The 25,592-nt window shown below is 44.2% G+C and overlaps 1 protein-coding gene and 1 long non-coding RNA gene across 6 annotated transcripts in view; one reads left to right on the top strand and one right to left on the bottom strand.

Moving 5' to 3' along the window:
• Window positions 1-4,215: 4,215 nt before the first annotated feature.
• On the bottom strand, window positions 4,216-24,387 carry LOC148224308 (uncharacterized). 2 transcript variants are annotated; one of them, XR_015802324.1, is made up of 2 exons: window positions 24,134-24,387; window positions 4,216-12,107 (listed from the first exon to the last, which is right to left on the bottom strand). It is a non-coding gene; the product is annotated as an uncharacterized LOC148224308 (long non-coding RNA). The 2 variants fall into 2 exon arrangements; XR_015802325.1 differs by having other exon boundaries at window positions 4,216-23,119; window positions 24,134-24,182.
• The window catches only part of TRIM67 (tripartite motif containing 67), a 39,897-nt gene continuing 38,004 nt past the window's right edge, over window positions 23,700-25,592 (top strand). For 2 of the 4 annotated variants that reach the window (XM_088161478.1, XM_088161479.1), the window contains exons 1-2: window positions 23,700-23,827; window positions 23,942-24,623. In XM_088161478.1, the coding sequence (XP_088017604.1) occupies window positions 23,700-23,827; window positions 23,942-24,623 (810 nt within the window). Of the gene's footprint in view, window positions 24,624-25,592 lie in introns of all 4 variants that reach the window. The other 2 variants (XM_014874424.2, XM_088161477.1) reach the window with 1 other exon arrangement.

Here is a 25,592-nt window from a genome sequence, read left to right as displayed (position 1 = left end):
ATTAGTTACACATGCTTTACTCTTCCATTTGCCCCTGTAGTTAAAGTGCCTGCACACACTGTTTCTCATGAGGCCTATGGCTTTTATCACTGATGTGGAGGAACAGAGATCAGACTGTTCTGCAGTGCTTTGGGAATGATGTGAATCTCAGCCACTCGGCAGAAGAGAATTTAGGATTTCCGGGGTATATTTGGAACCTGATACATGATGCCATATAATGGTATATCCAAACAGAAATTAGATTTTCAGCTAAAGATCATTCAATTCTTAGGCATCCCTTTTAATCCGTTTTAAATAAAAATTGTCAGGTCCTAATTATGACACTTTTTTCCCAGGTATATTTTTATATCTCTGCCTAAAAAGGTGAAAACCCAAGTATATTCTAACACCTTTCACAGGGGATTCCAACTAGGCCCCTAGCAAAGTGGTATCCTCAGATCTAGAGCAGAGATCCTCCTATTTAAGCTACCTGAGTAAACAGGAGCAATAGACAGCTTTTACCTTTTTTATAGGTCTGCTACCTCATAGATACCCAAGAAAGACACTTCAGCCTTTACAGGGTTCAGAACAAAGTGCTAAAAACACAAATATGGAGGTTTGGGGATCCGGGCTCCAGCTTAAAGTTCTTGATGAAATGTATTCTTGTGGCTATAAACCCTGGTTCACACCACTTGCTCTCTCAGCCTGCTGCTGTTGCCCTTGTCGTTGGTTTTTCACCAGATCCTGTCCTTGTCCTAGCACAGACCCTGTTCCAAAGCAATGTCCTCTATCTGTGGTCTCCAATGCCACAGTTCCTATCACTGCCTTTTCTTGCTTCAGCTGTCATGCATGGATGCTCGATCTGTGTCTCTGGAGAGGGATCCTGGACCAAGAAATCCCTGGCCTTTTATACCCTCACATTCTGTGCCCCAGATCTTCACCTGCCCTGCTTCTCTGGTCCATTGTCAATTTATGGGGTTCACCAACACCTCATTGAAGTCTTTCTCCATGCCCCCATGGGCAACTCTTATCTTACAGCTTGGGCCAGCCTTGGGGCCCTCCAGGGTCTCAGCCTTATTTGAAGACAACCAGTCTTTGTTTATCCTCTGCTTAGCCATTCATGTTAACAAACAGAGCTCATTTAGAGTTCACCTATGCTCATTTTTGAGCAAGACCCACTCATGCTTAGCTGTAAGCAAATTACAGTTAAACTTATGCCTTTATGCCTACACAATTAATTTCTAATATTCTATACTTCAGTACTCTTGCTGCTGCCTTCCTCAGCTTCTCTGCCATATCTGATGCTACCCTTTAGCCTGCTGCAGTGAGGTCGGACTGCTAATTCTTCCTTTTTCATGGAGAAACAAAAAAAAAAAAAAAAAAGAAAATTTTGACAACAGGAGAATGTGCTTAGGGCATGGGGGGTAGGTGTAACAGAAAGGTGGTTAGGACAATAGATCCAGCAGGAATCAGAGGTTACAGGGAGTGATCTGTAGAGCTCTAATAGTGTGTGTTAGTAACTGTTTCATCACCGATGGCAACTCCCAGCCAGCAATAATGCACATGTAGAGTTTTGTTTTTCTTGTGAGGTTTGGTTTTTTGTTGTTGGTTTGGTTTGATTTGGTTTGGTTTTGGTTTTTTAAGTGTCAGCAACTCAAAACAGATTTCTCTTTCCTCTCTCCTTTTCACAATGAGGATGGTATGGATTTTTGAACTAATCTATGCCCACCATTTAAAGCAGTGAGAAGCAGTATGGAAATCTGAAGAGCATGTGCATGTGGCAAACAGGCAGTTACATTTCTGCAATGATGAGTGGTCTAATTCTCTCTCACTGTATATTTTTTACACTGCAGTCATTTCCAAGTTCTGCTGGTTTTTGTTGTGAAGGGGGAAAAAAGGCTCAAAGTGTGTACTTTCATATCAAAAATTCTGGTTTAGGATTATAGGAAGGATCATGCTGAGGATAAATAAGGACTGGATCTGAAAGTCAAGTTGATGGGACCTCCAGTTGAGGTATCTAGCTGTTTGTTTTCCTGATGATGCCAAAATATGTTCATATCTCTGTTTAACCTTAGATCAAACTACAAATTTTCTCCACAGTACATCACTCAATACACTGCAACACTGGTTTTAAAATCTCCTTATTCTGTGCCCTCACTTTATTAAATTAGATGTAGTGGTATCAGTCTTTTTTTTTTCCTCTACCTCTTCAGCCTCATAGAATCTTCCCCCTTATGTAAACCCTAGGAAAAAAAAAAAAAAAAACTAAAACCCTGCAATTTAGACCAAATTCATGATCCTATTATGTATCCTTGTTTTCAGGATTTCTGTTGTAATTAAGAAAGCAAGCTATTTTAGTACTTCTTATCAGCTGGTAAAAGTAAATCCCCCAAAATTAAATGAGAAATGGCAGGCTGTAGGAATTTATCATTTCAATATTATATGAAAATCCATAGTCATGAAAGAATCCAGCAGTTTGTGAGACAACTGGGCAATAAACTTGCTTCATGCTCAAAGCTCTTAGTGGCTCTGAACATCTTCCTTACATCTCCTTTTGCTATGTCAAAAAAAGCTAAAAAAACCCCAACCAAACAAAAAAAAAAGATACCTCCAACAAACAAACGAAAAAGGAAAATAAGTGCTTTAGGATAATTTTGTCCTCTTTCCCATGAGTTCAGTACAGTTCTGATAAGCATTTGCCTCTTCCAAAAGATGGTTTGAGGAGGCATTTATTACCTGTCTCTGTGGTTAGTTCAGTTTGTTAGCCCCACAACAACTCAGTTCTTACTCTCAACAGTCCGACTTGACTTACAGTAACAGCTTTCCAGAATCTGATTACTGAAAGCAGATCGCCAGGGGATCAGAGCTACAGGCTTTAAGGGTATTTGTCTTATTATCCCACTGACACTGAGCAGACCCTTTCCTTTAGCGAGATCTGCATTGGGGTCAGATCTGGAGGATGCTGTCTAAGCTGGGCTGAGGTCATGTGAGGTAAAAATGATGGGAGTTCTAAATCTGCAGGCAAAACAGCACAGCGGGAAGCAAGCTGCTGAGCAGGAATGGCTGCGGGTGCACAGAAGTGGGAAGGACTTGTGCTTGCAAATTGCAGTGTATTGCAGATTTTTTTGCAATTTGTATCTGCCTCAAAGCCTTTTTGAGTGAGGAATGGTCATTGGTAATTTCTAAAAGAAAGAATTCTTTATTTCTCTGTGAAATGGTCATTTGGAACAAACATGGAAGTTTCTATGTACTATTATGTCAGCTGATGTTAGCAAAGAGATCATATTTCTTGCTTCTTTCTTCTGTGTTCTCCATTAGCAAATGTGTATATGAGATTTTTTTTCCAGGCTGAATATAGAAATCTGTTAGATAACATATTTTCACTAGATAGACTACACTGCTCAGGAGATAAACATTCCTCTCAGCTGTAAATGGCTATAATGCTGGCTGGGGGGTCATAATTTAATATTCAGATGTACCTCTATTCTTTTAAAATGACCTTTCCCCTCTGCAAAACCAGTAGACAGATTTGTGGCTGAACTGAGTTGCTGAATAATTAAGTTCAAAACTGAGGCTGTGAAAAACCCCAGCTTGTCCCCTTCAGCTCAGCTGTGCCAAATGCCATTGTCCCATACTGCCAGCCTGGAGCTCTGCCTGCTGGTTCAAAAAGGCTGCACTCTTCTGCAGCCTCTCAGAAGGGAGAGTGATGAGCAAATTTCATCAGGGCCACTTCCTTGCAGCAGCTGGGGTTGCAGAGGATGGATGAGGCTGTGGTGATGCCTGAGAGCACAGCAGCCAGCCAAATTGAGGCCAGGCCAGTGCTTGAGGGGAACATCCTCGTGTGGACCTGGATCTCCTTGTCTTGTGCTGAAATTGAGCCACCTCTGCGGTGGGACAGGGGAAATCATTTAATGGTGCATAACATTATTTCTAAGCAGTTTAGAGGAGAAAGGTACTCTATGTAATTGAAAGTTCATTTAGGTAGAGAGAATGTAATTACCTGGCACAGTTAGAGGAGCAAAGCTACTATGAGTCTGTGATGAAAGCTGTCATCAGTTGTTTAATGGCCAACAAGTGACTAGAATTTTCGTTTCATATTTCATACAAGAACAGCACATTCAGCAGCCCCAGTGACCCCTAAATTCACTGCAGGGACACTCAGCAATTACTGACTCAGAGGCAGATGTTCTACTAGCTGAACTACAGTCATTGCTTCTTTAGTATGTAGCATCCAAATGGAAACAAGTTTGGGCTTTATTTTGTATGGGCAACCTACTTTTGTAATGGTACAGACAAAGGAATAGCTTTGAAATACTGTCAGTTTAAAAAAATGAAATACATTCTATGCAGCAAATATAATGCTTGAAAATAACTTCTTGATGTAAGTACATGATACCAGATTTTTACCTGGTGTGAACCTGGTAGAGAAATTGTAGCAAAGTTTACTTTTCAAATAGCGTGGAAACAATCTATCCCTTTCTTCCCCCCTTCTCTATTAGAAAAGCCCCTCTCAGGCAGTGCAAACTGTGTGGCTGTTTCTCTGTCTCCTGCCCAAGAACTGTGTGTGCCTGCCAGGAGGGAGGGTGATCCTTATCAGCATGTGCTGAGCTCATGCACCTCTCAACACAATCATGCTTTTCAATTTATTGCAGACAGACACGATTGTCCCAGGCTGACGCGTGGACTGAGAAACCCATCCAGCTCACCAGAGAATCCAAAGGTTCAGTTAATCTTCCCTCTTCGAAGTCCCTCCAGTTTTTCAGAGTTGTCCTTCATTGGTAGAGAACTTGAGGAATAACTGTAATGGTAACAGCTGTCATTGTCGGGTAGGAATTGTGCTGGAGTGCAACAACTCCTGCACACACCTTAGGCACCAGCTGCAACATTGGAGACAACTCACATGTGACGGGATCAAACCATGTAATAATCCAGTCAATTCTTTCTCATTTTACAACTTGGTGCCATCTGGAGCATGGCACAGACAGAGCCTAACCCAGAAAGCAATCGACAGTAAATGTTGAGGTTGCAAAAGGAAACAAAAACTTAAAGTAAAACAAAAGACTAAAACCCCTGCAGGGGGAAATGCGACAGCAAATATCCGCAAAGAGGGGAAGCTGCTAAGTCCAAACATCAGTGCTGGAAATGAGATCAGATCAAGCTGATCCCTAATCAGTCACTGACAGAAACAAACAGGTATACAAATGAGCTAGAGGGAAAAACAAGGATTTATGAAGTATTTTTGGCAGTATTTGGGAAAAAGAAGTCATTCCATTTGGCAAATGTAATCTAAAGGATTCTTCGCTTTTCTCTGTTGAGTTATCCAGGGAAGATGGAAGCCTAGAGAGACAAAAATAGGATTGCTATCAAGTTTATTTATTTATTTATTTGTTTTCACTTGCTGTCAGTTTTAAGGCACATCAATCATTTTATTTCCACTCGCATCTCTAAAGAATGCTAAGGAGATAGAAGTGGTGGAGATCTTTTGAAGATCTTGAGTTTACAGGTTAGGCAAAAGCAACTTCTTCCTTCTTAGTCTCCTTTCTCTCTCAGCTTCTTTTTTAAAACTGTGGCAGGATAAACAAAATGTAATTTATACAAGGCTGCAAACACCTATACTATGAGAAATAAGATTTGGAGTGCAAGGTATAAATGCATTGAGTTCAACTTACTGTTTTTATATCACTTTCAGAGTGCAATTGCTCTTTAACTAATTATGAGTTTTCAGAACATTTGGAATACCAGTGACTTGGAATAACTTTTAGATATCTCACAATTATTGTCAATTTTCAACTGTAAGAAAAAAAAAATAACAGGAACCATCTCTTTTATTTTTCAATGATTATGAAAACTTTTTGAATAGAATGAACATTACTTTGTCAGTGCTTCAAAAATAGGTTATTTGCATCCTGTGGCACTCACTCTTTTGATGAAGACATTTATATTTACCAACTTTATTCTTGTCAAGTCATGCTTTTCTCTGATATTGCTTTGAGGTAGAGAGAGAAAGAGGTAAAGTGATAATTTGATAGTTCACTTTGGTGAACTATCATAGATCAGAAGATAAACAGTAACTCATAAATACAATGATTTTTTAATATTTTCAGAACTGAAATATCTTGCTGTCTCTGCTCTAGCCTTGATTCTGAAAATGAATTGAACCTCTGGCATTCTTAGAATAAGCCCCACGAGGCTTGATCCAAATCTCATGGAATTCAGTGTCAGTCTGTCCACTGTCTTCAGCTGTAGAGAGAATTGGGCTAGAGCCTGTGTCTGAAACAACAGGAGGCCTGTGGTGTTTGAGTGTTGGATGTTTCAGAGAAGAACTGACAAACAATCTTGCTGTCAAGCTTTTCCTTAGGGGACCTCAGTCTTCAGAGCAATACTGATTTACCAAATAGACCTAGGAGGTTCATTATAGTCACATAAACAAGGATGAAGAAAGATGGTGTTATTGGTACACTAGCCTGTGTAAATGACAGTCAGTTTTATAAGGAAAAATGTAGGGAACTTGAAGAAGGTTTTCATTAAGCAGTATTAATAGCAAAGTTTTATCACATTTCACAGACAGACACTAAATGTGTGGGGTTTTTTTTAAGCTGAGGGCAAGAACTTAATGTGTGATTTAAAAATGCTACTTTTGATACTGGCAGCGATATGAGACAATCCAAAGAACTGCAGGTGACCATGTCCTGGGTTACTGATGGACAAGAACATCAGTATTTCGCTGCCAATGGCCCAAGTTGTGCAGGTAAGGTGTTTTTACTCTTGTCCTCACTGGTTTTCACACTATTGCTCCATCTTGCTGATACATTTGAGTGTAGTTCAGCCTTTCTCAGTTTTAATCTTCATCTTCTCAGGAGTTTGTTTTGGGTTGGTGTTGGCTTTCTGGTGTGTTTTGTGGGGGTTTTTGTTTGTTTCTTCTAACAGCCATATAGCATTACCTTTACCATGGCAGACTGAAAGGCCTGGTTTTATGTAATCACTCCTTTTCCTCAAAACATCTCCTAGAAGTGTTAAGTGCACTGCCACACTCATTTGAACCTCAGCATAGCAGTTAGGTTGCATAATGCACTTCTCTAAATCAACTTGAGCAGATGGGAAGGAAAATAGCTTGAGCTAGCTCAGCACAACTCCCCTTGGGCACTTTTCAGATGGCAGTGGAAGTGCAGCCTGGCAATGCCCTACTGTCTTTATTTTGTCCTCTTGAATGACAAAAGCAGCCTAACCTGAACAAAGAATTATCCCCCCTGGCTTTTCCTCTCCCCCCACTGGGAGCACTGTACAACTACACTCTTTTAAATATTGCTTGTATGGTAATTTTCTCAGCCATCACACATTGCTTCATTTCTACTGGTATTTAGGCAAAAAAGAGAGAAGATAAATAAAAAAATTAAGTAAGTGGGATATAAACAAGAACAATATAGGTTAAAAGGTGATTTAAAATAGTGGCATTAGTAAGTCTTTTTCAATGCTTATCAGGTAAGAAGCTCACAGCTCTAAGAAGAAATTAAACCTTGTCTGTTTATTAAAACTCCATGATCATCACTGGTTAATTTATCAAAACCAGAAGGAATGGAACACTACCAAGTGAGGCTAAATGCATTACTTAATTCAACCTCACTGTAATCACTGAAGTAATGAATTTGTGTTTAGCTGGCATCATCTGTTCTCTGGTTATATAAGAACAGTGCAAAAATCAAGTTAGAACTGACTGTTTTGAATGAACCATTAGAGAAAACAGGCTCCATGTTAAGACAGTTGTAACAGAATCCACTGGTTTTGATCAAAAGCTTCACCTGGAAGATTTGTTAATGTGAAATTAATTGCATACATAAGTGTCAGTGGTGGTGTCACAGGTTTTTAAGTACCAGGTCAGCTATTCAGTGAAGGAGGGACACATCCATGAGCTGACCAGAGGTGCTGCTTATTCATGGTGCCCCATGAACAAGCAGCAGGAAGAGCTCAAATCTGTAGTTTAGTACCCTTGCCCCAGAGTAAGCCACAGCTGTACCTCAGAACCTGCCCCAATACCCACAAGATCAGACTTTTCTCCTGCCCTTGCTCTGATAAGCCAATAGAAGTCCCTGTCCTCTTTTTCTTGTACTCCATCCAAGGATTCAGTTCACTTCCAGCCTTCTTCCCTCATATAATTTATTGATGTCTGTGGTTGGGAAATTGCTACTACTTTAAACTTTTACAATTTTCAAAAAGACTACAGCCCTGTGTGCAGGAGTATTCCCTTATGTACGTCCTCTGCAACTTAAATAGTGCTAGACCTAGTTTAGGATGACAGCAAAATGGGCCAAAGAACTGAAAAAGCTACAGAGAGTTTAGGTTGTCAGATTCTTTCTAGTATGGGGACAAACACTGTTAGAAGAACCTGCAGCAGCAAGGTTCTGAGACAGATTTAAGCCCTTCTAAGCCAAGTTGGTCCTGATTTTCCATATATGCAACAGTTGGGTTACCTTGGAATTCACCGGCCCCAATTCCTCCTAGTCCCCTTCTTTTTCCTTGATGTTTCCTTGAAGTTTTATGCCACCCTGCTCTGTATCACGCTTGCATCTTAACCCAGCACTGTCTATTTCCTTCACACTTCTCAAACTCTTTTAAATGAGTCGTTCTGTAACATTTTGCTGTGCTTCTTTGTCTTGCAAACGTTGAATGTATTTTTTCCTACCTCTTTGAAGCTTCAGTGTAATGTGAGGCACCGGGGAGCCCTTCCAGCTTTTATTTTCTCTACAGGAGTCTGTGTTTGGTTTACTGTCTTTGCAGGAGACCACGTGAGCAGCAGAGTTCACAATTGACGTGAGAGGCTCAATTGTGCTCCCACTCTCAGCACAGGTAGAGCCAATGCATTTTTCATCACTGTGGCAGGGCTATCTATGGGTCTTGTGGTTGTTACAGGGTTCCTTTTGGGAAATCCAATGAGGAGAGTCAGAGGAGATGCTGGTAGATGATAAACACAGGGGCAGCTTTGAGGGGCTTGTTTTGGTTGTGGGAAAGAGAGATAATGACATTGAAAAAGAAGCAGTGAAATAAGAAAAGAAGTAAAGAGAGAAGAAAATCCTCTTTTGAGGCTAGGTTCTCAGCAGGGAAGGAGGAGCTCAGTCTAAAGGTCATTGGGGGCTTTTGCTGGAGCAAAATAATGAGGAAGAATAGGCAATTTTGAAGTGTGTATTTGGGGGACTGCCTCAGTGGTATGGTGAGGTGTGTAACCAGTGAGACAATAAAGAAAGAAATAAAAGAAAATGTGGAAAAAGGAAATAAATGTTTCCTGGAAACAGTGCTGAGAAAAATATCACCCTTAAAACAGTTAGTAAAATTGTGAGCACAGTGAAAAGGAGAAGCCAAAGAAAGTGGGAAAAGAGAAAAACAAGAACATCTATGCTGAAATGCATGTAGTGGAGAGGGGGTTCTGCTTCCTCTGTTTTTTCTCAAGCTTCTATTAATGTATGTAGTAAAGAGCTCTTATTATTCCATTCATATGTTTCTTTGCACCTTTCCACATAACTTTTCTATGTTTATGGATATATATCACAGAATCACAGAATATGCCAAGTTGGAAGGAACCCACAAGGATGACCGAGTCCAACTCCCAGCCCTGCACAGGACATATCCAAGAGTCACACCACATTCCTGAGAGCACTGTCCAAACAATTTGTGAACTCTGTCAGGCTGGTGCTGTGACCACTTCCCTGGGGAGCCTGTTCCAGTGCCCGACCATCCTCTGGGTGAAGAAACTTTTTGTAATATACAAGCTAAACCTCCCTTGACACAGCTTCAGGCCATTCCTTCACTGGTCACAGTCCTGTCACTGGTCAGCACAGAGCAGAGATCAGTGCCTGCCCCTCCACTTCCCCTCACAAGGAAGCTGTGACTGCACTGAGGTCTCCCTTCAGTCTCCTCTGGGCTGAACAGACCAAGAGACCTCAGCTGCTCCTCAAATGGCTGCTCCTCAAGGTCCTTCACCATCTTTGTAGCCCTCCTTTGGATGCTCTCTAATGGCTTAATATCATTTTTATATTGTGGTGTGACTTACAGATGGGGTTATCCCATCTTGCATCACTCTGAGAGTTTCCAGAGAAGTCAGAGCCCCAGCAGAACACAGCTGCATCTCACAGTTCGTAGTGTGAGCTGATGATGAGGAGTAGCTGATGGACATTGCCATCACTCTGATTTTCAGCTGCTGGAGAGGTTTCTTGTTTTCTTCAGCACTTATCTCAGCATTTGATTTTTGGCTGCTCCAGAGTAAAATCTTTCATTAAGAGCTATTGGGGATTTACAGACCATGGCCTAGGTCTACTGTGCCACAGCTATGCAACATTTCGGTGAAGACCTCCACTGTGCCATGTCCTGGGCAGGCAAGGACTTTCAGTGGCTTTCAGGGAAAAGTTACAATTTCATCTCTTTCCCCAGGTGTTTGTCTGCAGGTACATGGAAGGATTGGATAGATGGGTACTGTGTTTATTTGGAGAAATACTGTCTCTTCTGCCTCTGGGCTGAGAGGGAATACATTTGGCCATGAGTTATTGTTAAACTATTTACATGCTCTCTGGAGAGTCTTGTACACAGGGTACTCTGTGAGAGCAATAAACAGGTACATGCTACAAAGCCAGGACCTGTAGCAATAGCTCCTCTCGTCATTGACAAGGAAAATGCAAGGGACATTTACTCAGGACTTCACAGTAGCTGCTCACAAAACATTACACAGAGTGAGAGAAAACATCCCCTGAAGAAGCAGATGAAGATGCATTCCTCAGGGATTACTGTGTGATGAGACTTCAGGAGCAGTGGTTAGCACTGGTAGCCAGTGTCCCAAGAGCAATAACAGTTCTTTTGCCGCAGGCACAGCCATCACAAACAGGTAGTTCTACCTCTCTAAAATTGTGGGGGGAGGGAAACAGTTTTAGGCAAACTTTGACATTTGGAAATTAGTCAGCCATCCTGTGTCACTACTGTTTGCCTGCCTATTTGGCAGCAGAGCTGGCTGGGAAAAATGTTTCTCTGATCACAGACGCCTTGGAAGCAAACTGGCAGATCTACAGCTGGAGCGTGTATCAGCATTAACTTCGATCAAAATTTTTCACTATAGAATTCAGTGTAGTGGCACAAAAATAAAGGCTGGGGTTAACAATTTGTCCTTCTTGGCCTTGTCTTGCTTTTTCCCTGGATGAACCTCACACACACCCCACTGAAGGAGAAGTAGTTTCAACAAGCTGCTTGCTGAAGACACACCCCTCTCAGGACTAGTACCTGCCTCCTCCCTGTTCAGTCCCATTCCACAGTTCTCCAGGGCATCCATCTGTTCAAGATAAATTAGTTCCAATCCCAAAATCTGATTTATGTCCTTCTGTAGCCAAAACAAGAATTTGAGGCTTGCCCTTCCTCAAGTTGTTGCCTAACTCGATGTCAAACGCTGCCTTTGCAGAAATTCTCACCTCAGTTAATCACCTTTTCCTTCTTCCTTCCTGTCTCACTGCTGTCTCTGCCATGCCACATGTGGCTCAGGCTCTTATCAGCAGTTCAGCCTCCTTCCCTGCAGAGATTGCAAGGGCTCAGGATGGAGAAAGCTGCAGCTGAGGGATGAGGAAGAGCTGAGAAACAGTGAACCCTTGCAAATGTGAGCGGGAGAGGGCTCTTCTCAGCCTTCTACTCGTTCTCAGACGTGCTTCTTGTCAATCTCACAGCTCTTGAGAGAAAGTGGCAGAAGAGCTCTTTTTGTCTCAGTTTGGCAAACAGTCAGGTAGGGCAGAGAGGTGCATAGCTACAGACTAACAAGTATCTGAAGACACCGGAATAGAGTTGAACAAAGCCAGAGAGAGATTGTAAAAGACAGACTTTCGACAGCTTTGCTCTGCGGTAACCTGAATCATGTTGAAAAACAGTTTTGTGCTGTTGTTGCAATGGAATTGTTCGGTTGTGACAAATATATTTTTCAACTTCTTGTTTCTTCTTCCTCTGACAGACCTCTTTTACAATATTTCAGATAAATTCTTTTTGCACTTCTGTGCTGGAATAATTAAACTCTGAGATTATTCCCCTGAAGTGTAGGACCATGTGGCATCAATCGTGTCTGCCAGCAAGACTTTCCTCTGCTGTAGCAGCAGGGGTATTGGCTCAGCAGTGGTCTGTGAACAGAAGAGAGGCAACATAGGTAGGGAGACACAACACCTGTTATTACACCAAGTGACAGAGCTGAAGAAAGGCTTTTGTATGAAAAGTTGCCCATTTTCTCCAGTACTATGTGCTGGTCTAATAAAAGACAGGATTTCTTCCTGCTAGCCTTGTGTGCTTACATTACCTGTGCTTTGATCAGAGCCTGCCGTTGACTTCAAACACTTCCCCAGGACATTTGCTTGTTTTAATCACCACTGGCTGTTTCTTTTGCTATCAAAGAAACTACTTTTGCTAGCTTTTGATATGGGGAATGCACGATTCTGTAATCAAAGTGATGTTTAGCTCATCCCTGAGCATCTGGAGAGAAACCTTGAACAGCAGTTACTGGCTAAATGTAAAACACGTATTTGTTAGCAGCTATGCAGACTGAGGGTGGGGTGTATATATAGTATATAGTATATATACATATATCCTATATACTATATATAGTTTGTTGTGCTGTGTTTGTATTGCTAGAAGGTGAAGGAAGCTGCTTTTTTTCTATTACAGATTCAAGGCCTACTGTCTTTCCTTTTTACACAGAGATGTAAAATTAAAAAAAAAATAATACAGAAAAAGATTTTAACGTCTTATTTTATAATACCATTCAATTAATGGAGTGTCTTAGAACATTGCAAACCACAGTTTAAGGCTTACAGTGATCTTGTGATTGTCATTGTAATTATTATTAGTGGACTGACAAATGGCTTAGTAAAAATATTTGAAATTTTAAATATTAAAGAACAAGGGACAGGCGGAAGGTGAGTGCCTTTCTCATCTCACTGGGGTCACCTCAGAAGCCTCTTCCAAAATTCCTGCAGACCTCATTCACCCCTAATTCCCTTACACCCTCTCTGGGTTGTGATGGAAATACAGAAAAGCAGGCTGTAATTACTCAGAGCTGATCAAAAGGTATGTGTTATGTATATAGACCCACACAAGAAATTTACATGTAAATTTACATGAAAAAAAAGAAGTTTACAGAAATTTACATGAAATTTACAGAAAAAAATTTCCACTCCTAGTTCGAGACCTCTGTTGTCTCAAATAATGCTTTCACTGATGATATCACCCCCCCATAGGTAAGTAATAGAGGCCAACCTGTGTATCACCCAATTTCAAGCTTAGACTGTCCAGTCTTTGGCCTGAGCAGGGAATGTTTGTCACGGGCACTTGCACCTCAGATTAGAATATTGGTCATTATGGCTTCCACTGAAGAAATGGTCGAACACGCTGCCCTGAATAACAATCCACAAGTGATCCATCTGTTATCAGTGAGTTACTGAGAAGATGAGGAAGACCAGGGGAACGTTCCTCAGCAAGCAAGAGGCAATAGAGAGGACCAGTGCCCGCAATGGGGCCAGTGCTGGACCGTCTCCATGTGCAGGGGGAAGGCTGATCCTGGCTGTGTGCCTGGGACAGGCACCACGGAGAACCTGCAGTCTCACTCAACCCCTGGGCAAGACAGCAGCAGGGGAGATGAAGGGCTCTCCAGACGAGGGTGAGTGGCCTATTTTGGTGTATTTATAGTGTAGCCTTCCTTTGTTCTGCTCTGTGTCCTTGAGGGATGAGAGTCAATTACGAGTGAACGTCAGAGCTAACATCGCTACCCACAGTCATGGTACGAATGAGAGGACTGTCAGCAGGGCCAGAAACAACCTGACACCCAGGAGCAGGTAGGGCAGTGAGTGGGGCTGGGGACCTGCAGTGCAACCTGGCCTTTTGCCAAAGGAGTGATGCCCCCACCCCTTCTCCTCTGCAGTACCTCTCCAGCCCCTCACTGCAGGTGCTGCTGTCACTTCAGGCAGCATTTCCCACCTGAAGCCAGCTTGACCCACCTGAAGGTGTAATAACCTTGCCAGCTGCCTGGAGCAGCTTGGGCACAGCAGGGCAGTGGGCAGCAGGTCCCTGCAGCCGAATGCACCTGTCCCATGGAGGGATGAGCCACGCTCTCCAGGTGGAATTAATTCCAGTTCCTCCATTTCTTGCTTGGAGACCTGTGCTGTGCACAGATCATGAATGGAGACTCCATTTTACCAAATCAGAAAAAAATAAACCCAACGCAGCAGCGTTTGAGCTGGAGATATTCCAAATAGCAGGAACAAATAGAAATCACAGCGCTCTCCTTGTACAAAACATTTGTGTTGCTGTTAAATGAGCCGCTGCAAATGTTGTAATGTTCCACTGATTCTTTGTTACTCAGCAACTACTGTGGTAGTTGAGCACTGAATAGGCTGAGTTTTTCTAGCAGAAAAATAATGAAAGAAAATTGAAATCTCAAGTTTTAGAAAGAGACTGATGAGACTGGTGATACAGCAGGAGGGAAATGAGGAGCAAATGGAAGTTTGGCAGTCTGGAGAGGTTAGAGGTTCACCGTCCTATTAGGAGATCAAGGGAAGGCAAGTCATGAAGCCAAATGGAATAATTTAAAGGAGGCTAGTGAGAAGGAGAGATGGGGACACCACAACATACCACTAGGTCAGAGATCTGCCTGGTTTGGGACAAAGGAGTTTGGTAGGGCTATTATAATCCTAATTTTCCCATTAACTGAGCAATTACAGAAGACACCAACACATACTTTGAAGATACATAATTTCAGCTTGAAATTAAAACTGGTTGAATCTTAGGGGCACTATCTCAAGTTAAAAGGCAAAACAAATTAAAAATGAATATCTGGCCCAATCCCTGCGGCTCTGCCTGTGCAGGCAGGACAGCTGATCTCCACTGCTGCCATCAGGTAAGGGAGCACTCATGCACAGCCCAAAGCACTGCTCCCTGTGAGCACTGATCCTGCTTGGAGCTGCCTCTCTAGAAATCCATGCGTGCTCATCCATGAGAATACAGCCTTGCTCTAACTAAGGGAATTATTTTAGTTCCTCCACCTGCTTTAATCTATTTTTCATCCTCCTCAAATTCTCCTTAGCATTTTTTCCCCATCTGTTTTTTTGCACTTCTATTTTGCACTTCCCTCTGTTCCCTTTATTGGCTGCTGTCAAAGATAAGGTGGACCAGGTTCATTGTTAGGCTGATGCGATCTGGCCCTTTTTAATGTTCTTCCTTGGATAACAGCTTGCTAAAATTAAATCATTTAGTAAAGGGACAAATTAAATCATCAGCTGGGGTTCTTTTTTCTGCGGGTAACATAAAAGGATGTCTGTTGCATTGCATTTGAATTAAGGATATAATCATATGCACATTGCTGAAACTATTATGTTTCATAAAGTGGTCTTATTATTTTCTGCATATTTTTCTTTGTGCGTGAAATCTTTTTTTTCTATTAAATTGCATATCCATGGAGGATTTGGGGGCACTCAGCCAGTCAATCCAATTTGGAGTTGGGTGGTGGCAGTAGTGGACTAAGTCCCTTATCTGTTCCCTTCAGCTGTTTTATTCCTTTGCTATTGATGGAAACATAAAATTAAAAGTGGAATCAACTCATAGGAAGCACGAGCCCAGCAAGAGACTTAGGAGGGAAAAGTTGAGGAGGGAGATTCTGACTAATCTCTCTACAGCTGGCGTAATGTGCTGACAGATTTGATTTTAAATACACATGCAGTAGATTGGGTATTTTACAAATATTGCCATTTTATTTATCTCAGTGGGCATCAAAGCAAGTACAAGAAGAAAATTGAAATCAGATTGGTAATGGTTTAGGGTTTTTTTGAGGAATGTGATTTATGGAATTCTGCTTTCCCATGTGATGTGTACTGGGAAATTATGAAGCTTGAGGAATGAACAGGAGGCCTGAAAGTGGATTAGCCATTTCTACAGGATGATAGCAGAGGCACGTAGAGGAACTCGCCAGTGTTTATACTTGACTCTGTGCGTGCTTCATGTCACGTACAGGCTATGTATGATGAAAATGAAGCTCAAGCACTTGAAATCAGTGGCTGCAATGGTGCAAAGTTTGATGCAAATAAGAATTAGAATATGATGGACCAGACTGCCTGGTATGTCTGTGGGATTCATAGTTCTCTTTGTACCTTTTGATTCCAGACCAGAGAGGGCCTTGCATTTCTTCTACATTAGAATTTCTCAGTGGGCTAAATGGTGACAGCTTCCTACATCTCTCCATGACCCAGATTGCTGGAGCTGCACAGGAGTCGAGTGATGCTGTGTTCTTTATCTTTATGCAAACCTCTCTGCTATGCTTCTGTTTTGGGCTGGCATTTGGCAATGCACACTGACAAAAAAAAAAATCTCTTATGTAAGGGGTTCTCCCCAGGGAGGATCCTCTGCCTCTTGTATCACAGTGACGTGACAAAGAAAACCTCACAGTCAGCATCATACCCCATCAGCAGGCTGGTCCTTCTGCAGTGAGGGCAGGAAAAGGACAATCCTTTGTGCTCCAGGGACAGATAGGCACATCTTTCTTCTCTTGAATAAGGGCTTCTTGGCATAGCCAGTACAGAGGACTGACAGGATAAACCCCACCTCTTTGTAGGCTTCATGTCCTTCAGATCACTTCCCTCTTGTCCATGGGGCTGACAAAGGTACCCCTAGGGCTGGATTCGGTGTGAGGTGGGGAACAAAAGCAGAGCTTTGGAAGGAGGAGGCCTCTGCTTGTGAGATGAGTAGTGGGCGAAAAGCAGAAAAGCTGCAGAGGAGTCAGGAGGGGAAGGTAAAAGATCAAGGGAGTTTCTCTGATCAAGGAGATGTGAAGAGTAGCAAAGGAAAGCAACCTAAGAGAGAGGGAAGCAGAATCTCTGTACTTATGTAAGAATGTTAAAAGATGCTGTCATAGATGAAAGGAAAATGTAGCAAAGGGAAACAGGACAAAAGCAGAATGTCGGTGTTTTTCAATTCAGGAAATGTAACACTAAATGAAGCAAAAGAACACATTGCTGGTGTGAGTGTGATTGATTTGGTTGACGTCTGTTTGCTACCTCCTACTGGGCAGCTCAATGGGCTGCTGAAGAGAAGGATGCATAAATCTCCTGTAGGTGAGGTGTGTTGATGAAAACAGCTTGGCATCTTGTGGACTTGCCTGTTCACTTGACTGATGCTGATGTCTCAGAGCACAGACATCACTTTTTGGATCTAGTACAAATTCTCAGTGGTGCTGCTAGGGGCCATTCCTCCCCACTCCTGTCCTTGTATAGGCACGGGCACCTCCGAATCAAGATGCTGATGCTGAAAGCTAATTGTCCTGGTCTGGATTAATGCTTGTGGCTGCCTGAAAGCTGCTCTAAGTGCAGGAGAGGTGATGAGAACGGGCAGCTGGGGGTGGTGTCAGAAAGAACCTTCCTCTACAGCGGTGACACAGATTTATGGCGGATTACAGTGCTCATCTCATCACCAACTGGCAGGACATGAGTCTCCGTGCACATAAGAGGCCTCTCCTGTCTTGATTCTCTGGTGCACAGCAATGTGGGAGTCCTTGTTTACTTATCAGAAACAAAACTGAAAAGAGAAGGGGGAGCTCAAGGCATCCTCTGTTTCTGCAACCTGTCAATCTGTTTATAACTCACCAGTTATAATCTCCTACATTTTTCTTGGCTCCTATGCAGCTTCCAAGGCAGCTCATTTTGGATGTTCCTGTATAGCATTGCAGTACATAGAGGAGGCTTTAGTCAAACCCACTAGAACTCATGTAAATTTTGTCCCAGTACCTACAGTGAAGGCAGGTTTCACAGATCTCCTGGTCTTTCAAATGCACATTCAGGGCTCACTTGAGCTGCTCGCAGAATAGAAGAGCAAAGCCCATCTCTCAGGGTATTTATAGATCCTTCACTGCTTCACTGCTCAGGGAGATTTCCTCGCTATTTTTCTCTTGCTAAACAAGGACTGCACTTTTCATCTTTTCTTACATATAGTAAAGGAGAAAAGCTACTTGAGCTTCTCTTCCTCCTAAGACACCTTCTCAGTGAGTTACACTTGGATCAGTTCACTATCCCTGTTCACAGAACACTGCCCACCCTTTCAGGGACAAAACTTCACTACCCTCTTTGTGTAAGTATTTTCTTTACATGGGAAGAGATTGCCACATGGTGGCAATTTACCTCCACTTTACAGTTGTATATACAAGTGCCTAACCCAGTCTGGATTCTTTTCCAAATACGTTTTCCTTCAGCCTTTCCTTTGCTCTTAGGAAGCTCTTAGGTGCTTCAAGGCTGAGATTACTCACTCGTTGTTTGGTTTTGTGGGGGTGTTTGTCCCTCTTGTCTATTCCCTCCCACTCCACAACGCTTAGGATGCCATTACTTTTTTCTTCCTCCTTCCATCCTTCCTACCAAAAGAGGATATTGGGATGGGTTTGGATTTTATGTAATCCTTGACTACTTTCTTAAAAAGCTGCGTGAACTTTTCTTTACAGGCACGAATGGAATGACCATAGAGACAGCTGAGGGATCAGGAAAGCATGCCAGGATAGGTGCAGAGGGTTGAGGCAGACTGCAAGCCCGTGCTCAGAACAGCTTCCTATGACCCTCTCTCCTCAAGCTGGCTCAGGGAACAAATGAGGAGCCCTAACCCAATCTCTGCTGTAATGCCATTGGAACCAAATCATCTCTATGAGAAGTTTACACAGTTAGTTTTTAGAAAGGCAGCAAATGTGACACGAGTGCTCTATAACAATCACTCTGTGGGGATGTTAACCCTTTGGTGCTCTGAAATGTGTCCAAAGCAGGCCCCCATTCCCTTCTGTCCCTTACACGCAGCTGCTCAGGGTCCAGCGCTCTTATCCTCTCCCCTCTCAAAAGAGCAAGCACCCCTGAGGATGCTGCTTGCAAGTTGAACTGTAGCACTGAAGGAAAAGTATCTCACTCCACTGCACAAGAACAGCAAGAAAGAGAGGATTCCTGGCACAGCAGGAAAGCCAAAATGTCCCTGGAGTAATTCCAAAGTCTTGCAGACCAATGTATTTTTACAGCATCACAAAAACATGAGATCTTATTTTTCAAGAGTCCTGATTATAGGTTAGTGCCTTCTGCACTTCCTTTTTGCTTTCTTTTAGATATGAATTTATTAAGAAGTATTGAAACTGACCTCTTACTGAAATTTTTCTGTGCCAACCTACCACTTTTTGTTGGCATATATGTTTAAAGCACTATTTTCCTCCCTCTATTGAATTTCATTCTTAAATGGCTGAAATAAATTTAGAAGTGTGGGTATTTGTTGAGCAATGTTTAAGATCAAGCACTATTTTTTGCCATTTAGCCATCATAACAAGCATATACTCAGCAGACATTCTGAATAAAATTCCATTGTATGGAATTGTCCTCAGCTGTGAATTATATTTTTCATGACAGATTTACTCCTCTGACAGAGAAAATTCAATATGTAGCTGTGTTTCTATTACAGATACAGTCTTCTGCTAGCCAACAGATAAGCTTTTTATCAGCAGCCATGCTTCTGTGGCACTCTTCTGGGCTGCTGCCAAGCTTTTCCACCCTCCCTTTCATGAGCAGATCAATGTGCAAATATTTGAAAACCCTAAATAATATAATAGCTACTTGAATGCATGCTCAAAAAAACCCCAAAAAACCTCAACCAAAACAACACAGAACAAAATCAATTTCAAAACTCTTACACCTACATAGTGTACCTAATGCAAATCTACAAAACCAAGGAGCAGGGCTGCCATTCCCAAAGCTCCCTGACCCACGGACCATATAGATCAGCTTTTCCTCTAAGCCACAGTGGAAGCCTACCTTCCTGTGCCTCTTTGCCACATCACCCCTCAGACAGAACATGCAGTGCCAGCTTCAACTGGAGCTGGTAATATTGGGAAGAGGAGTCTGGGTAAAGAACATGACAAAGAATAAGTGGACAGGAGAGATTATACTGTGTTGTGTTTTTCACTATGCATAGGAGCAATGCTGAGGTGTGTAGGGTGTACAGCCACGGGTTAGAATTCAGCCTAAAATTCAGAGGTGACCAGCAGGTGCAGCTGTGTTGTCTACTGTGGTTGCTGAGGGCATCCTCTGCTGATAATTGAGCACCCTGTGTTTTTAACGAGGCAGTGAATCTTTTCAGCTCACACTACCACACAAGCTGCTGGCTTTAGCCCAGGCGCATTTTATCTCCTCTGCTCTTGTGAACTGTTTCTCTGTTCTCCTTCTTGCAGTGGAATAAGAACCTGTGGAGATAAGATCCTTTTTCTCCCCTGTTGCCCTTCAGATGAGAGGCTGTGTGCTTGGAGTGATGCCCATTAGCGGAAGCGATGCTGGAATGCTGGAATCAAAAAACTCCCCACGGAGAAACAGCAGCGGTAAAAGAAGGCTGAATAAAATGAAGTGACCTTGGTGGACAGATATTAAAGGGGAAAAAAAATGGGAAAAGAAATGAGGAAAACTATCTGGAAATGGGTTAATTTTTGAGGGCAATATAAAATATAAAAAAGTACAAGAAAAGGAATGGGAAGTAAACAAAAATGTCACAACAAGCAGAATGAGAAGGCATAAGCAATAAAACAAGAGAGGCAAAAAGATTAATCAAATCTCTTCTTACTGCAGGGTTGTACCACAACTTGCCTTATGGTTTTTTTTAATGCAAATCTATAAATAAACCTCGTTGGCTTTTTTTCCCCATTGGGAGGATATAAAAGATGCTAATAAGTTCTTACAAAGGGTAAATAGTTTAAGGGGATGATACTAGTGATACTGAAGTGTTAAAATGAAGATCAAAGCTAGGACTGCCTGTATAGGGTCTCTAGGTTATCCATACACTGCTGCAGCTCTAACAGATTAAAGACTCATTTGAACATAAAAAGATGAAAAATCATATGGATCACAGCCATTATAATAATGCCTTGATTACAAAACATAGTTAAGGCACAATTTTTTCAGGCTCAGACCAAATAGCTCTTTATGAATAGCTCCATTAAAATTAGTGGAATCATCTTGGTGGGATCTGTTCCTCATCAAGAGTAAGTATTTCCAAGGTCAGTCTGCTCAAGCTCAGTGACATTTTTCTACTCTTAGACCAATTTCCATTCTGACCCCTGGAGTAGTAAGGGTTATAGTGATGTTTTGACGGTTCACTTCCATCAGCAGCAGTGCAGTTATATGGAGAAATACTTTTCATAAGGAGAAGAATCTGTGCTTTGCAACCTAAATTCACCAGAGCTTTGAGTATTGTTAAAGTAGGTGTTAGTTCCAGCGGCAGTCTCAGGTGCCATGGGGATGAAGGTTTCTGCATTGAAACTCTACAACTCCTTGGCAACAAGGGCTGTTCTGGGACCAGTAGGACAGGTAAACAAGTGTAGCTCTCCCTGCTCTCAAAGCCATAGCTCTCTTGGGCATTAACATTTCAGACTCACTCAGCAGGTTAAAAAAGACACTGAATAGTGTAAAAGTCACACCACAGAACAGAGAAGAACAGATCACCTTTTCAATCTCCATTTCAAATGTCACCTACTATAGTGATTTGCTCTCGAGTCAAGTCAGGTTTGTGGAGAGAAGAAAAGTTGTGTTCGAAAGAGGATGTGCTTCTGAGATGGTTTCTTTCTTGACATCTCCCGTGTCAAGTGCCAACGATTCTAAGATTTTACATAAACTCTAGAGTAGGATTGGAAATGGATATGTAAAATTCAGTGTATTAGAACTCTGGAAGTTGCAAGACCCAGCTAAAAAGCAGCAGGTTTGGTGTTCATACCTTTACATTTCCACCATTTACCTGTCTGTTCATTTTTTCTCTGATGTCTCAGACCTGATGCTACTATTATGCACGTTATGATCACTGTCACCTTCCACACAGGACAGGTAAAGAAAGAAGGCAGAAGTCCATGAAAAAGCTACCGTGCCTTCATAATTACCTTTAGGATTATGGCTTCCAACATAGACTTGAAATTTGTAACATGGATTTCCCTATAGGTCTGCAAGAAATCTTTTAGAGTGCATCCACTCCCGCTGCTGACAGATGGTAGAGCAGAGAACAGCGGCTATGAAGATAACAGCATTTCACCCACGGGTTTTTCATACTATGTAATAGCATAAGGTAGCTGTGCAATCAGTGCTGTTTCAGAACACTTCTTGCAGCACTGAGGTTTCTGGCTGGAGGTAGCCCAAACATACAATCAGTCTAGAAATTCTCAATCTCAGCACAGAGGTCAGCACCTAGAAGAAGAAGATACCTAGCCAGATGACAGGCAGGTTTATGTGGGTCATGGCTGTTTCTACTGTGTGCCAGAGGGCAAACCTGCTGCTTTTCACCCTGAAATGGGGAACTACAAAGCTTTAAACCCCTCGGGAATATTTCCCCCCTCAGCTTGTCATGAGAGCGGCTGGATGAGATACAAAAAGGAACTGCAGAGAAGAAAGACTGAAAAAAATTGAAGCTTTAATGTATTCCTACTCTCTGACCCCATTCCTCCTTTTCTGTGCATCAACAGTTTTAATAATCTGGCAAAAGCAAACCCTGAACCAAGAAAACCCTTTCCTAACCAGTGTCACAAAACATTACGATGTTTTAATACGTTATCTCTTCTTCTCTTTTCTTTTTTTTTTTTTTTCGTTTCATTCGATACCACTTAGTTCCTCATTTTTTAAATAGCTGTTCTGAAAAGACCAGTTTGCATCTTAAAACAAACAAAATTAGGATCTGCTTATGGATTTGAGCTTAATATGGTTAAGCCGCTGTTAAACAAGATAGATGAATAACAATAATAAAAATCAGTAAAATCACTCTTACATATAATCTCTTCACTATGAAGTAAGTGCTACATCCACGCTAAGCGTATGTAAACAAAACAGATGGGGGATTTCCCACTGCTGGTTTCTTTCTTCTAAGGGTGGTTATTTTCAGTTCATAAACTCTCAGCTGTCATCCCTGATTTATCTTCGCGGCAGATTCCTGTTGGGGTCACAGGGCTGGGAGCTGGGGCGATGTGGCACGTCCCCCGCTCGCTGCGCTCTGCCGCCCCTGCCAGCCACAGTGCTCGTAGCTGGGGTTCGCGCTTCCCTTTTAACCCCTTTCTCATCCCTCCCTCTGTCAGTGCCTGACATTTTGTGCATCCTGGTGGTGCTCCAGTATGGTGAGAGCCCTGTGAAGGAGAGGCACGAGCTTAGTTTGTTGGTGAGCATCCTCCTTTAATTCGGTGACGGGAGAGAGGGCTACTAGAGATAACGAAACCCCGCCTGCGTTCAATCTGCTACCCAAACAATGGCTTTATTTAAAGATATTAAGACATCGCTGCGTAGAGATCCTTTAAAAAATGTTTTAGCCTTTCCCAGCCGTAGAGAGAGCGACCACTTTATTTGCTGGGAAAGGGCTCTTCCCGCCCCTTCCTACTCCTGCCCTGCCTCCGCCCCCCGCCTCCCTTCCCCATATATTATTACTCTATGCCACCAACGTTAAAACAGTCCCACCGCGCTGGCTGCCCGCGCCCCGGCGGGCGGCCTTTCCGCCGCTGCCCCGCCGCTGCCCGGGCCGTGCGGAGCTGTCTGTCCGCGCCGGGTGCTGAACCGCGCGGGGCGGCAGCGGCGCCCGGAGCCCTCCCGGCCTCGCCCCGGCGCCCGGAGCGGAGGGAGGCGGCGGAGGGGGCGCCGCGGGGGATGAGGGGAGCCGGCGGCCACCCCGCGCCGCCCGCCTGAGGAGCCCGCGCACAAAGCCGCGCCGCGGCCATGGAAGAGGAGCTGAAGTGCCCGGTGTGCGGCTCGCTGTTCCGGGAGCCCATCATCCTGCCCTGCTCGCACAATGTCTGCCTGCCCTGCGCCCGCACCATCGCCGTGCAGACCCCGGAGAGCGAGCAGCACCTGCCGCCCCTGCTCCACTCGCGGGGCCCCGCGCCGCCCGCAGCCGCCGCCGCGCCGGGAGCGGGGCCGGGAGCGGCCGCGGGCTCCGCCGCCTGCCTGGACTCGGAGAGCGCGGCGGGCGGCGGCGGCGGCGGGGACCACGCGGACAAGCTGAGCCTGCACAGCGAGACCGACAGCGGCTACGGCTCCTACACCCCCAGCCTGAAGTCCCCCAATGGCGTGCGGGTGCTGCCGCTGGTGCCCGCGCCCCCGGGGGCGGCGGCGGCTCCGCGGGGCGCCGGCCCCGCCAGCTCCTCCCTCACCTGCCCGCAGTGCCACCGGAGCGCGTCCCTGGACCAGCGCGGGCTCCGCGGCTTCCAGCGCAACCGGCTGCTGGAGGCCATCGTGCAGCGCTACCAGCAGGGCCGCGCCGCCGCCGCCGTCGCCGCCAAGTGCCAGCTGTGCGACCGCAGCCCGCCCGAGCCGGCCGCCGTGCTGTGCGAGCAGTGCGAGGTGCTGTACTGCGCCGCATGCCAGCTCCGCTGCCACCCGGCCCGCGGGCCCTTCGCCAAGCACCGCCTGGTCCCGCCGCCCGCACACCCGGGCGCCCCCGGCGGCGGCGCGGACGGCGGCGGCGGCGGGAAGGGGGCGGGCGGCGGCCGCAAGCTGCCGACGTGCGCCGAGCACGACCTGGAGAACTACAGCATGTACTGCGTGAGCTGCCGCAGCCCCGTCTGCTACCAGTGCTTGGAGGAGGGCAAGCACAGCAAGCACGACGTGAAGGCCCTGGGAGCCATGTGGAAGCAGCACAAGGTGAGTCCCGACAGCCGGCTGGCAGCTGGAGTGATGCCCGGAGCTGAGGTGATGCTCAGCACTGGGGTTTGTTCATCCCAATGCCCCAACGGCGGGTTGCAGTTTGTAGGACATGAGGTTTTTCATGTCCATCATCCTCTCAGACATTTCTCCCTTCGTAACGGTGCCCTTAGGTTTTTGGTCCTTCCTGACTTCCCACTGACCCCACAGCCTCTGCTCAGGGTTGGAAAACACAGACTCCTTCCCATGTTGGCATCACCTTGACCAGTGAGGTTCAACCAAGTCTCAGGCAGATAGCTGGAATTAGCAAGTCCATCTCACTAGCTTGTTTGCCTTCCACAGGGTCCTTGGCCATCCTGTCCTCAGCCTTCCCGTGCTGTCGCAGTGGCAGCAGCTACGAGTGAGGAGACAGGGTGGTTCTTCCTTCTTTTCACCACCTCCCTTTCATCCAGGACTCAGTGCGAGCTGCCACAACCGTATGTCAATGAGGGAGAGTGGCCCACAGCCACCCAAATGTTTTAGACAAGAAAGCATGGTACAGATGATCATGGACACTGAGTGTTCTCCTGGGCTGTAAAACGGTCTCCTCCCACTCTACTCCCAAAGAAGCCAGGAGTAATGGCTGGAGGGACTTTCATGACACAAAGATAAATAAGGAATTTTGGATGGGGACTAGGGACAAGTAAAGCTTTTTCTGATTCACATATCATCGCTGTCTGATTCATGCTTCCCTGAAAGAGATGCTCCCTACCCCTCCCTGGATTCCTTTCTGGAGACTTCAGAACCATTCACTTGGCTACACTGGTATTTAGTGAAGTCTGGTAGAGCTGGTGGATCACTTGGTCATGCTTTCCTTGCTAAAATAAGGCTTTGCAACCATGTGAATAAAGAGCAAGATGTGGCCTTAGAAGTTGAAAATGTATATGAAGTTATTTCTTTCTTGCTGAGGATGATGGACCCTGGAAAAAT

This window comes from Sturnus vulgaris, chromosome 3 (assembly GCF_052056855.1).
Source record: "Sturnus vulgaris isolate bStuVul1 chromosome 3, bStuVul1.hap1, whole genome shotgun sequence".
NCBI classification, from domain to species: Eukaryota; Metazoa; Chordata; class Aves; order Passeriformes; family Sturnidae; genus Sturnus; species Sturnus vulgaris.
Note: the sequence above shows the minus strand (reverse complement) of the source record. Positions and strands in the feature narration are given on the sequence as shown.